The 13,973-nt window shown below is 39.5% G+C and overlaps 1 protein-coding gene and 4 non-coding genes across 5 annotated transcripts in view; 1 reads left to right on the forward strand and 4 right to left on the reverse strand.

Moving 5' to 3' along the window:
- LOC145497557 (uncharacterized) overlaps nucleotides 1-1,720 on the forward strand; it is a 2,568-nt gene extending 848 nt beyond the window's left edge. Inside the window, exon 1 of the mRNA XM_081477374.1 lies at nucleotides 1-1,720. This exon is cut by the window's left edge and continues 848 nt beyond it. Within this exon, the coding sequence (XP_081333500.1) occupies nucleotides 612-1,712 (1,101 nt within the window). The 5' untranslated portion in view covers nucleotides 1-611 and the 3' untranslated portion in view covers nucleotides 1,713-1,720.
- A 3,660-nt stretch (nucleotides 1,721-5,380) lies between these two features.
- On the reverse strand, nucleotides 5,381-5,453 carry Trnav-uac (transfer RNA valine (anticodon UAC)). The gene has a single exon. It is a non-coding gene; the product is annotated as a tRNA-Val (tRNA).
- Nucleotides 5,454-7,986: 2,533 nt separating this feature from the next.
- On the reverse strand, nucleotides 7,987-8,060 carry Trnan-auu (transfer RNA asparagine (anticodon AUU)). Its single transcript has one exon. It is a non-coding gene; the product is annotated as a tRNA-Asn (tRNA).
- Nucleotides 8,061-9,146: 1,086 nt separating this feature from the next.
- On the reverse strand, nucleotides 9,147-9,219 carry Trnai-gau (transfer RNA isoleucine (anticodon GAU)). The gene has a single exon. It is a non-coding gene; the product is annotated as a tRNA-Ile (tRNA).
- Nucleotides 9,220-12,662: 3,443 nt separating this feature from the next.
- Nucleotides 12,663-12,735, reverse strand: Trnai-gau (transfer RNA isoleucine (anticodon GAU)). Its single transcript has one exon. It is a non-coding gene; the product is annotated as a tRNA-Ile (tRNA).
- Nucleotides 12,736-13,973: the final 1,238 nt, after the last annotated feature.

Here is a 13,973-nt window from a genome sequence, read left to right on the forward strand (position 1 = left end):
CCAAAGAGCAACATGATGATCTTCTGTATGACTTTGGAAAGTCCGTCAACTTCATCAACAAATGGAAATGCCATATTCTCCGATGTGAAAACCAAGCTAAGAGATCGCAAAACAAAGCTTCATACAAAACCTGACAGAAGATTCAATGTTTATAGTGATGGATTGGGCAATGAAGTTCCTACAGCGGCGATTTCGTGAAAAGCAGTGCGACTGGAATGCTAAGAGGGGAATGAACTGGCACGTTAGCTGTGCTGTCACGAGTGATGGAAAGGGGAATTTTTTCGTTTCCTTCTACAACCACCTATTCAACAGCTGTTCACAGGATTGGTTCTCTGTGCTGTCCATCTTGGAGAGTCTCCTAATCACCATTCGCTCCTCATATCCAAAGGTGAAGAAGGCTTACTTCAAATAAGACGAAGCCGGCTGTTATCACAGTAGCCAGCTTATTGTTGCCGCCCGTGATGTTGGAGAGCGTGTAGGTGTGTCACTTCAGAGATACGACTTTTCTGAGCCAGTCTGGGAAAGACGTATGTGACAGGATCCTATGCCCCTTGAAAGGTGCCATAAGGAGATACTGTAACGAAGGCCACGACGTTCTCACTGCCAGTGATATGCACACAGCGCTCAAAGAAAGACCAGTTCAAGGATGTACCGCAGCTGTATGTCGCGTAAATGAAACAAAGAAAGATTTAGATATCAAGAAACTCCAGCAATTCAGTGCCATGCACGACTTTTCATATCAACAAGACGGGCTCAGAGTGTGGAAGGCATTCCAAGTTGGCCCTGGCAAACTCATTCCGTGGAATGAAATTTACATTAAGCATCAAGGCGCCACCGATCTCACAACAGAACAGGAGAATTTTGGCTTCACTCCGAGAGTAACGCATGGAAGCGCGCATGATAGTGGTGATGCGGAAAGCAGCTGTGAATTGGGGCTAGTGTTGGAATGCCCAGAACCAGCATTTGCTAGGATATTCAAATCTGTCGAAGAAATGGAGTTTCACATATCTGTTGGACAACATACAGAGAGTGTGTACGACAAACTCAAACGAGGCTGGGTTGAAAAATTCTCATCCCTTACCCTTTCAGAAGACGACAGTACCAATTTTATCGAGAGACACGGTAGCGAACCTTTCCAGTCGAATTTAAGTGAAGGATGGGCACTTCATAAGCCTAAAGGTGGCGCTGTTCGCTTCTCAGAGAAATTAAGGCAGTATCTCACCTCCAAGTTTGAAGTTGGTGAACAATCTGGAAGGAAAGAGGATCCGCGACGAGTCTCGCAAGATATGAGGAAAGCGAAGGGGGAACAAGGGGAGCGCCGGTTTTCCCGGGAAGAGTGGCTAACCAAAGCCCAAATACAAGGATTTTTCTCCCGTTTGTCCTCCTCGAGAAAAAGACGGGCAGGTCCGTCTCTGAGCACCGCGATTGACGATAAATCTGACGAGGAATTAATTGACGAGGAAGAAGTGAGTCACATGACCACTGTCGAATCAGCTGTAACCGAAATTGGCTTAACGCATCCGATTGTCTATGACTTTTATGACTTGTGTGACTACGTCAAGAAGGAAAAATTGAACTATTTGACTGTTTCCATGCTTAAGGAAATCTGTACTTTCTTCGAGCTCCCATTTAAGTCTAGAGATTCCAAAGCTGTTCTAATGTCAAAAATAAAGGAAATGGCCCATGAATGCCAGTGCTCAGTGGAAGGATAATTACACCATAAAGCAGTGACGCAATGGCCCTTGTTGCTTTTGCTTTGACTTTGTGACGTGTTTTTGTCACAATTTGAATAGACACGCGTCTTTCTTATGTACTATTTTAACGGGAAACCAAACAGTATCATTTTATTTCCAAGTAGGTATATATTCAGTCGTTCTTAGCGACCATTTTGCCAGAACGAAGTATATGTATATATTTAGCTTGGTTCACAAACAAACAATTTACTTGTAAAAACCTTTGTGTTTTTTTATATCTTTACATACTTAAAAAAAATTGTAGAGGGTAACTGAAAATGAAAAAGTAAAGGTGTCCTGCATAGCAGTTTTTCAAATTTCCTTTTAGCCAACAGGGAGTCGTGCAGAGGCATGGGGCGAAAGCAACCAAAAATTAGGAGCAGGAGGAGGAGCTTATTTAGCCGGTCTTTTCCATGTATTTGTATATACAGTGTAATAAACGTGGTACACCAACAAATCGGTTTACTTATAAAAGTCTTTGTCGTTGTCGTATGAAAAAAAAATGTACAGGAAAATTGCAAATGAAAAGAAAAGGGTTCAGTGATAAAAGATCAGATCGAAGCAAGGAATGAGCTGAAACTATTATAGTTCACTTGACAATTGTATGTCGGTCCTGTAAGTGGAAAACGCTGAAAATTATGCATTGCTAGTTTTATCAACACCATACGTAAATTACATTGGTTACTATTAGGAAAATCATATTTTAGAGTCAGCTTCTTATAAAGCAATGGTTTTGCATACATTCTTGGTAACAGCAAATAATGATTTAGAAAAAGCATTCTAAGTATAGTGTTCATTCCGTGCAATGGGGCATAAATAAAAGGTTCCGGAAGAAAAGACACCTTATTTTATACCACTGACGGCAAGCTAACAAAGTCATATGGGTACTCCGGTTAAAAATATTTAAATAACTCTATTAATTAATACCAGGTCTAATTTAAAGGACAAAGTTATGAGAATAAATAAAAGTTGTCTGTACGACGAAGCATGTCTCCACTGTTTAGACTGAGAGTCCTAAAGCTTTCTTAGCATGTATGCGAATATCTTATAACGATAAGCCCGCCACCTTCCCCACCCCGCGCCGTACTGTTTTCACTCAGCGGCTGGTCAGCGGTCACGTTTATGAAGTAAACACGGCGATCACTTCCTGATGGCCGTCCTTGCCCATCACTGAAAATCAAAGTACCAGCGTGATATTGCTTGAAGATGAAGCAGTTATGTTATTTGATTCGTACTTCACATTCGAGTCGAAGCTTGGGTGGCACAGGTTATTTCTTACGGTGGAATCGACGAGGGGAATTCGAACACTAGCTGTAGAGTTTGAATTGTCGGAAGAAATGGTCGCATGGGGATGTAGGAATGGTAAGTTTAACGAACAATTTCAAATTTGCCGCTTAAATCGAAAGTGAAGTTAAGATCAGAGAGTGTCTCTGTAAGAGCGGTCCCGTCGATTTTTCTTGAGACACAGACTTATTTTTTAAAGTAAAACCAGTGAGCAGCACGTCTGCGAACTACTTGAGTTGTAAAACTTTTTTATTTTCTCCTACGCGTTTCGTGTGACTAGCGCACACTTCTTCAGGGAGTTTAACAATACAATCAAGTATACCTGTATATATACCTAGATACAATTCTGCATTTCGCAAAAAACGACACCTACGGATCTGCGTATACAAACCGCTCGGTAATGCGTCTAGGAAACAGGCGTAAAAATATTATTAAGGTGTGACATATTTTAAGTGTGACATAACTATTTGGGGCCCACAGTTTTAGCTAAAACTGTGGCCACAGTTTTAGCTAAAACTGTGGGCCCCAAATAGTTATGTCACACTTAAAATATGTCACACCTTAATAATATTTTTACGCCTGTTTCCTAGACGCATTACCGAGCGGTTTGTATACGCAAATCGGTAGGTGTCGTTTTTTGCGAAATGCAGAATTGTATCTAGGTATATATACAGGTATACTTGATTGTATTGTTAAACTCCCTGAAGAAGTGTGCGCTAGTCACACGAAACGCGTAGGAGAAAATAAAAAAGTTTTACAACTCAAGTAGTTCGCAGACGTGCTGCTCACTGGTTTTACTTTAAAAAAAAAAGTTAAGATCAGAGAGTGTCTCTGTAAGAGCGGTCCCGTCGATTTTTCTTGAGACACAGACTTAGCTCATTTCTTGTGTGTTGTAATTTCCAGCAGTACTAAGATAGCTCAATCCCTCTTAGGGTGTTCAGCCTCAAAAGGTCCACAGCGGGTTCCTTTTAGCGTATATATTGAGCTCAAAAAATTTTGACAGGAGATAATGTGTTGTTTTGGAATTGTTACCTCTTAGGGGTCCCTCGGGGACCACCTGGGCTTTGATTGGGCGTTTCAAAGGCGGGGTGCGAAAACTCCCAGAGGTCAAATTCTAAAAATAAATAGATACGAGAAAGGGTTGAATCCTAGGGTTGTTATGGGAGATGGACGCTCCGGGTCATGGGCTCCTGATCTTGCTTTATTGACAGGACGCAGAAAAATAAGCAGCGGAGTTGGACTGGTAACTACACGACTACACAGAACAGTAACTACAATAATAAATGTTTAGCAGGGAGCATACTTCATCAAAGGTGTTCTTCATTGGGGCCCTGCAACTATTCTCAGATGTGTTAACACATTGTGCAACAACATTTACACAAATCTCAGGTTTTAAGAACAAATTCGCATTTAGCGACTATAGTTCCACGCGCCTTGCAGCCGCAAGATGGCAGGATTCGATGTCCTGTGGAGAGAAATCTTGAATTTTTTTTTTTAACTGCCGGCTTCCTACCTTTTTTAACTTTTTATCTTTATTGCTAGCAAATATCATTTTTTTTTTTTTTTGTTTTGTTTTGTTTTCTTTAACTTCCTACTTTGATTTTCTGTTTATTTTTGGACAATGTGGAGATAATTGTAAATAAAATCTGTTTCTGGAAAGAAAAGTAGGGGTCACCAAGCTCGTTAAATCCAAGCAAAGCTATAGCAGTGGCCATCTGCCCTATCATTGTTCATTTTAGTACTTAGCGCGCGCACTTGATGCATGACGTGGCTCACTCTTCTCCTCTTCTGATACCGGCGAAATGTTTAAGCAACCTGCCAAAATACTCCTCACCCTCAAAGATGTTCTCATCATGCTATACCATAATAGGGGTTAAGGTTATGGATTGCTTGCAATGGAATGGTCAATGTCATCATGTCTCTTTTTCGCCAAATCTTATTAGCAAAACGTATTAAAGAAATTGATTACTCCATTTAAAATACCCTGGAACACAACAAAAAGAATAGAAAAGTTTAAAACGATGGTTTTGTCGTTGGAGAATACAAAAGTTGAAATTGACATTTAACACAAAAATTGTAGTCAACCGTCAACTAATTGCGAATAGATTTCTGGTTTCTCCGACTAAAACTCGCACATTTCTGGTTACCAACCCACTAACAATCAATAACATAAGCTTCATTAAGATCATAGTTCGATAGCGTTATTTAAGGTATCGATCCTAATATGAAGCTGCTAAAGGATGAAAGATTAATGGAGCTCAGTTACGTCAACACCTTTCGTTTTGTTTTTGCTGACTCAAAATTTTGTAAGAGCTGGCTAGAGTTGGGTAGCAAGATTTAGTCTCATAGGAAAAACAATCATGTGTTTCCGGCCGGGCTCGAACCGGCGACCTTCCGCGTGTAAAGCGGACGTGATAACCACTACACTACGGAAACGGGTTACGAATGAAAGCTGCAATACTCAGTGGTGTGCCAATCAGGAACTGGTAGTTTCTAGTTTTTTGATCAGGAAGACAGAAAAAATAAGTCTACGAAGTGCAGCAAACAGTTGAACATTTGCCTACTTCTCACGATGCTCAATATTGAAGTTTTTCAAAAACAACGCTATCCTTGTTTTAGCGTTAGGCAGAGGGTCTCAATGGGGTTAACCGTCAAATGGGCAAAAAATTAACCGTCAAAAACGCAATATTTTTACCGTCAACGGTCAAATGAGCAAGCCAATATTAGCCGTCAAATGTCTCAGATACCTTAATTAAGAACTAAACGATTGACTTTGGGCAAGGTATGCTGTTTATAAAGCAACGTTTTAATATATCACAAAAAGTATGCTTATGTTCAAGTCCTTCAACGTCTAGTCACGGGAGCAGGCGATTAATGCGCCCGGCGGTAATAAAGGTGATGTAATTACGTTAATAAGACAAACATTTGAACAGTAAAGATGTAATATTGAATGCACAAATTATAATACTAATTGGATTGTTTAAATATGGGCAAATTTGTACCCTTTTATGAAAAATTACAGCCAAATTTGCTTCAACCGTCAAAAAGCCAATAATGATAACGATCGCAATAATAACGGTTTATTCACATCACATCTACGCAGTGGCTGTTTGTTTGAGAAGACCTACTAACATGCAATACAACTAAAAATTCGGCAGGTATATTTTGCAGGGCGCAGGTTGCAGGTTGCAAGTTGAAATTTAATTATAACTGGAAAACCGCTGGCACTAAAAATAATTAATAACCTATATACTCATCAGGGGTTACATACATACATACATCATTTATTTGTTTACGCAGGTCGGTATATAGGCAACATAAGCTGATGTGGACCTGCGGTTAATTATATAAAGCAGTTCGCCTCTTTCACATAGTGAAAACACGATCGATCCGCTATAAGTACTTATCGATCGACACGCTGAGACCAGTGAAATCTCTTCAAAGCCATCTGAATGGCCCCTCCACAGATGTTTCCATCGATTCCAGATTTGGCTCGGGTCTTTCTATAGGACTCCACGTGCTCAATTCCTCCGTAGAATCGAAGAGGAGATGTTGAAGTTTCATGTCAGTTCACTCGCTACGCGATTCCGTCCACAACGCCTTCGCAACGATACATTTATTTCGAGATTGCTTCGTTCGCAAATGCCAAAACAGCCGCGTCACAAAAGTTAGGACACTTTCGCGGTGTTGGGTAACTATAATTAGCCCGACCGGGGGTAGTCAGCAACGATTTGTCAGCAGTCAAACCAAAATGCTCCCCGGGTACCCTCGTGCTTTATTTGTCAAACCCCTAAAGGGAGTGCCCGGTTTCAAATCGTTGTTGACTACCCCCGGTCGGGCTAATTATAGTTACCCAACACCGCGAAAGTGTCCTGACTTTTGTGACGCGGCTGTTTTCGCATTTGCGAGCGAAGTAATCTCGAAATAAATGTATCGTTGCGAAGGCGTTGTGGACGGAATCGCGTAGCGAGTGAACTGACATGGAACTTCAACATCTCCTCTTCGATTCTACGGAGGAATTGAGCCGGCAGGGTTATTTTCAGTGGATTTATTCGCTTCGAGCGGCGGGCACTCCGGAAATCAGTGTCCGGCCTTGTCTTTCTTTTAGTGGTGGAAACCCACAGAACGATAACTCGCCGAAATCGCGTTAGATCGGCCCGAGGAGCTGGCAAACAACAAAGAATACAACACAGCAACAGGGTAAGTAGATTTTATTCACAAAATATAAGAATAATTGGCTTTTCAAGCAAAGCCGTTGCATTTCCATACAAACCTTTATAAATTCAAACCGTTGTAACACAACACCTCCATATGCTGCAAGGAGAGAGTCATGTTTCGCGTGGTCAAATTCGGTCGTTATGTAATAGTACATGCCATATGTCACGTTAGCCTTAACGTGCGCATAAAAAGGGAAAAAAAAGGCATAACATTGAGAGCTTGGGCCGCCTGTGGGCGTAGCGTCAACAAGAACTGCAAGCTACACTTCCCTTAACAACAGAAGATTGCCATCACAAATGAAGCAAATAAATAAAGAAATGAAATAATATAAGATTTTAACCGACGGAATATACTACCAGAAGCTCAGTTTGCCTTTATTTTGGTACTCACAGGGAAGAAACCAAATTCAGCAGATATTTCAGATGATATTTCAAATGTTTCTTCAAAAACAATAATTCACTGCAGGCTTAAAATCAAAGGAATATACTCTCCTCCCATCGCTTCGGCGGGTTTGGTACTTAGGTGGAAGTCACCGTTCCGAGCGATTGTGAACAGCGTCATGTAACATTCACGGTAAGTCTACCACCTGTATGTTTCTTTTAACTGCCAGCGGTTTTCCAGTTATAATTAAATTTCAACCTGCAATCTGCAACCTGCTCCCTGCAAAATATACCTGCCGCTAAAAATTACGCTAACAGGACGGACTCTTGAAGCTAACTATATAGAAAACAATTATCAAAGCAGAAAGAATCGTCCCCGGGTGGGCTTGAACCACCAACCTTTCGGTTAATAGCCGAACGCGCTAGCCGATTGCGCCACGGAGACTTCCATTGAGGGAGTTTCTACGATTTTCATCAAATTGAATTGTGTGGATGAAATTTTAACTTGCGTAAGGTTTCTGCTACATTATTGTATCTTGCTTGAAAGACATGAAAAGCGAAAAACCAGGGAAGTTGGATAGTAACTGTCTTAGCCAATAAGCCAACAAATAACTGGTGTTATATAGTACCAGTTCAATAGAGAGAAGTAGGTTAAGACCTTTCTCAAAGGAATATTCAACGACGTTTGGCCTGTTGGTCTAGTGGCATGATTCTCGCTTAGGGTGCGATAGGTCCCAGGCTCGACTCCCGGAGAGGCCCTTTTAATACTCTTTTATTGATGAACACGGCATCAAAACGAAACAAGCTACGATGGGTTATGCCATATGAAACAGTGAATTACGTTCCCCCTTTGAAACAAATTTCTTTCATTTTTGTGCAAACAATTCTAACTGACCCCAATGAAGCCTCTTTAAATTAGAATATGGCTTAATCAAGTGTTTCTGTTGGCATCCATATATGTCAAACCGGTACTTTCCAGCCCCGGGGGAGATATACTGCCGTATATGGGCTATATAGGTAAGTGCCGCAGTAAAGGGTATGGTTTTCAAGCAGTTTACTCTAGCATAGTGTATATAAATCAGAGCGTTTGGGTCTAGAATAGAGTATCATTTGTCACGAAACTGACCAGTTGGTTGAAGATTTTATCTAAACTAAGGAAACCAGGAATTGCCACTCAAAAATATAAAAAAAAATGAAATCGGCAAGTTTAAATTTTTGCAACTCAGCCTCAACAGCGTCGATAGATGACTATCATAAAACACTACAGGATATTATTAACTGGGGTCCCAGCGGAACATCCCCACCCAGAAATTCCTAAAGTACCCCCCTCCCCGGGTTTTCAGCTACATGTAGTAACATTATAGACAAAGGTAAATTTGATCTAGTCCTTTTGTTTTGTAGCGATCAAAAAAAACATATAAAAACAGGTTTTTAATTGAAATAAGGTCAAGAATTAGGAAAAGAGAAAACAGATAAATCAGATAAAAATCTTAAGATAGTATTTTCCAGTTGATTTAGTTAAAAGAATTATTGGTCCGTGTAAGGGTCAAACTTACGACCTTGGCGTTATCAGCACCACGCTCTGCCGGCTAAGCTAACGGACCAGACACATTAACTTCAGTGCCGTCTTTTATTACATTATACTGCCTTTGTACAAGAAATTTACCATAAGTTAGGTCCGGTGAGATATAGCAAACGCTTAGTGATGTCAAATTATTGTTTCTATGAGATACTTTAATATCTTTAACAGATATTCAAATTTTCAAATTAAAATTTGTCAGATAGTTGTAGCTTTTCAATAAAAATTCATTCCACACACTATATATAGCCTCAAGATCAAGTGTATAAAGATATCAATGGGGGTCTTTCATTGACCACTGCCGTGAGCAGCTTCATTGTATCAGAAACGAGCGGAAAAGAACAATGCTTGGTTTGGGTGAAAAGATCAGGTGGCGCATGATGACAGCGCATGATGACAGCACGTGTGATTCTCTTCACACCCTGTTTCTAGAGCAGAAATAAGAAGATTGAAAATTAACTGAAGGCAACGATAGCTTTGCTAAGAATCTGCGATGAATGAATGAATATTACTTATTAAACACGATGGAATTTAAGTTATAGGCTTGTGGTTTCATGTCGATGTTGCGATAAGAAACCTATGTAAAAAATGTCCCAAAAAATCCACTGTGGGGAACAAGATGGCGACTGGTGCATTTACCAATAATTCTTAGCGTCAACATCCCTAATAAACGCTCGTGAAAAATGCACAGAAAACTTCCTAAAGCTTTAAACCTAGCGTACACAATGAATGTAATACAGTGACAAATGTTGCAAAGATATTAATTTATGCCTACTTTGATAATCCAGGTACGCCATGTATTCAGTGTGACAGAATGTACAGCCGCCATTTTTTCCCACTGTGGATTTCGGCGCACTGTTACAGACGCCATGACACCTTTTGCCCAAGAAGCCGCACTTAGGCTCCACCATCAGTGAGCCAACTAATCTTAAAGATTTAAGTAAATAGTAATCGCATTCAATAAATATATTTTCAATGAAAATCTGCTTAACATTGAGAGTATGGTGCGTTCACGGTTTCCTACAGAAAATTTCAATGCACGTTTTAAATTATCAATTGAAAAACAAATATCTAATGGCAAATTGATTTTAAAAAAAAAATTGGAGAATCCGAATAGCAGTCAATACTGATGATGAGTAATACAGTAATTTTTGTGCAGGAAGTTATGGCACACTACCGGCGTTTTATGAGCAGATAGATGAGGAAAAAAGAACTGCAAACAAAAAAGACAAAAAGACAAAAAAAGTGTTATCATGGGTAGCAAACGCATGCGAAGCGGGCGCTTTACCATTCGAGCTAATTCCCCATTGTACAGATGCCTTAGCTATTGCGAGGTTATTTTGATAAACTGCTCACCAGTTTTCGTCAAGTGTTACCGAGAATGAAAGAGGAGATTTAAATACACCACAATAAAGAATTTAGAACATTTAAAAATACTTACTGCTAGATTAGATTTAGGAGAGGGAAACTCCTGGAACTTGTTTGCTTGTTTTTCAAATGGGCCACACCCTCCGATTCCTCTAGTTATGCAGTCCTCCCCTACATTAATGGAATTTCTCAGCCTCTAAATGGACTTCTTCGAAAACATGGTATTCGAGTTGTCAGCAAGCCAGTCAAGACATTACAACAGGAGTTTCCCTCTCCTAAATCTCGACCTCCGATTGAACTTCAACCAAATGTGGCTTATAAAATATCTTGTGCCGACTGCTCATGGAGTTATGTAGGCGAGACTGGCAGATGCTTTGAAACGAGAAAAAAAAGAACACATGAGGAATGTGATGTCTTACGCAAGAGGTTCCAACATCGCTAAACGCGCTTGGTCTTCAAATCACTCTATTGACTTTAAAAATTCCCAAGTGATTGACATGGGTTCTTGACGTATTCGTAAGACGCTAAAATCTTGGCACACCGCTTTGATAGATCATGCAGATAACAATTCAAGGCCGCTCCCCAATCAATACTCTATTCTTTTAAAAAAGAACAATTACTTAATTAACACATATTTTTCCATTTTAATATATTCTTTTTATAGTTCCACCTATTTGTGTATATATTTGTAGTTGTTATCTTTTCCATTTTTTATCCATCGAAGGCTGTAGCCTGAGAGCCGAAAGCTCTGAAAGTTTTAACTTTATATAGCCAGTGAACGTTTTTTATAAATTTTTAAAATAATATTATCGTATCGATCCCGGTATCTTCCGCATGCAAAGCGGGCGTTCTACCATTTGAGCTAATCCCCTGATTGTTACATGAAAAAACAGAGTTTTAGATAAAATAAATTACTAGTTTTGGAAGAATTTTTGAACATTTTTAAGCATATATGGCACAAGCTATTGTCATAATATTACAACAAAAAAATAACTACTAAATAATTTAACTGATGCAGCAAAGTCTGCTATTATTCTTTAACATCCCTTAATTATGGTTAATTTACTTGTCAAAATTAGTTTTACTTGGGTATATTTTTACCCTCAAAATACAAGATGCCATAAAACAGTTCATAAAGAAATTGAGCATGCAATCACAAAAACACTGCCGAAGTCAAATAAAAAAATGAAAAAAATGTTTGCGGCCGGGCTTTATTTGAGAAGATCTACTTACATGTATTACAACTAAAAATTATGCAAACAGGATGGATGGATGGAATCCTGACGCTAACTGTATAGAAAATAATTACCAAAACAAAAAGAACCGTCAGCGGGTGGGCTTCAACCACCAACCTTTCGGTTAACAGCCCAACGCGCTAACCGATTGCGCCACGGAGACTTCCTTCGAAGGATTTTGTACAATTTTCATCAAATTTATTTTTGTGGAAGAAATTTTAACTTGTGTAAGGTTTCTGCTACATTGTGTCATGCTCGAAAGACATGAAAAGCGAAAACCCGGAAGATTTGGATAGTAAATATCTTGGCCAATGAGACAACACATAACAGGTATTATAGTACCAGTTCAACAGAAAAAGGTAGATTAAGACCTTTGTCAAATGTTGTCCAACCACGTGTGGCCTGTTGGTCTAGTGGTATGATTCTCGCTTTGGTGCTAGAGGTCCCGGGTTCCGCTCCCGGACAGGCCTTTTTTAATACTCTTTTGTCAATGAAAACAACATCATAACGAAACAGACAATTTTACGATGGTTTTTGTGACGTCACAACGGCCATATGAAACAACGGTATACCTTTCTACTTTAAAGAATCACTTTTATTTTTGCACAGACAATTCCCAGTGACTACTACGAAGCCCTTCTAGATTAAAATATGACTTAACCAAGTGTTTCTGTTGGCCGGGAAACATTTCCAACGACTTCTAGGAAAATATTAAACTAAAGTAATTTTGATCTAGTCCTCTTGTTTTGAACTTATCAGGGGGAATTAACAAATTAAACAAAATAAAGGAAAAGAGAAATCAGAGTACAGTCAGTTAGAAATCTTAAAATGGTATTTTCCAGATGGTTTACTTAAAAGGAAAAGTTGGTCCGTGTGAGGGTCGAACTCACGACCTTGGCGTTATCAGCACCACGCTCTACCGACTGAGCTAACGGACCAGACAAATTAAACTCGGTGTAGTTTTTTTAAGTATTACTGCCTTTGTACCAGAACGTTATCAGAAGTTTGGCCTAATGAGGAACAGCACCCGCTTATTGGCTTTGTTCAAACTGATTTGCTTTATTCTTTAAGATGTATGTATATATTGTTAACGTGCTTTCTCAAATGATGAGGACATTTTTGTTGAAATATAGTTATCCCGAAATTATTTATTGGCAGTTGTTTCTCATATACTTTCCAATAATGTCTCGTCAATATCAATAGCTTATGTTCTAAATAACAAGGAACTAGAATGAAAAGCAACATATTTTATTAAATTAACTGTTTTTCTAAAATGAAATTCTAAGTAAATTGTTTAGAAAAAAGCTTAAAACTAATTACCAGGTCATGCCTCAAACATTGGTTTTTCAATAGTTAGAGCAACTTGTAGATGCTTACGCTTCGGGGAATTAGCTCAAAATGGTAGAGCGCCCGCTCAGCATGCGGGAGGTACCGGGATCGATACCCGGATTCTCCGGCAGTCTTTATTTTACTAGCTAATATGCAGCTTTAATTCTTTTTGAAGACAGGTGTTTTTCTGACCATTGTTGTACAAATAACGGTTTGTAAACTTTTTAGTTGGATAATTTTCTCTAGCTATCAGAGAAGATGCGAATACTCCTATCAATGAATTTTCCGCTGCCCCTCTGAAACAACGTGGACTTCAATCGACCAGCAGTAAAGGAGCAATACCCGAAGCACCTTTCGGTATTGGCACGGGGTACGCTTTCAGTTACGCTTTTGTAACGCAACCTTTCTCATAACAGCCGTATAACGCAGATAACACAAAGATTCTCTGAAAAACTACTTTTGCCTTTACGACTCGCTTTACTGAAACCTGGAAGTTAAAGGTTGAATTTCATCTTTTAGAACTGAAATTGACGCCCTCCTTTGACACTGGATGGTAAGGAAAGGTTAAATGGCCGCACCTGCGCCTTGCTAGCCCACACACAGCAGAGCTTATCCCAGTCTCCGTTGTACTAAACAACTGAGAGTATTTTTCTGTCCCATGGATGGGATGCTAGTCCATCTTAGTTATCCGCCCCCACCCCCCACCGTGGAGCGAACTACTCTTACGGCAATGAAAGAAGAAAGAAATGTAAACTCATCAAACGAGACAAGTCGACCAAAGAAATGTCCCTGAACTAACGGGTCAAATGTAATCCAGGGCGTCTGTCTACATTTAAGTAATGTTTTA

This window comes from Orbicella franksi, chromosome 9 (assembly GCF_964199315.1).
Source record: "Orbicella franksi chromosome 9, jaOrbFran1.1, whole genome shotgun sequence".
NCBI lineage: Eukaryota > Metazoa > Cnidaria > Anthozoa > Scleractinia > Merulinidae > Orbicella > Orbicella franksi.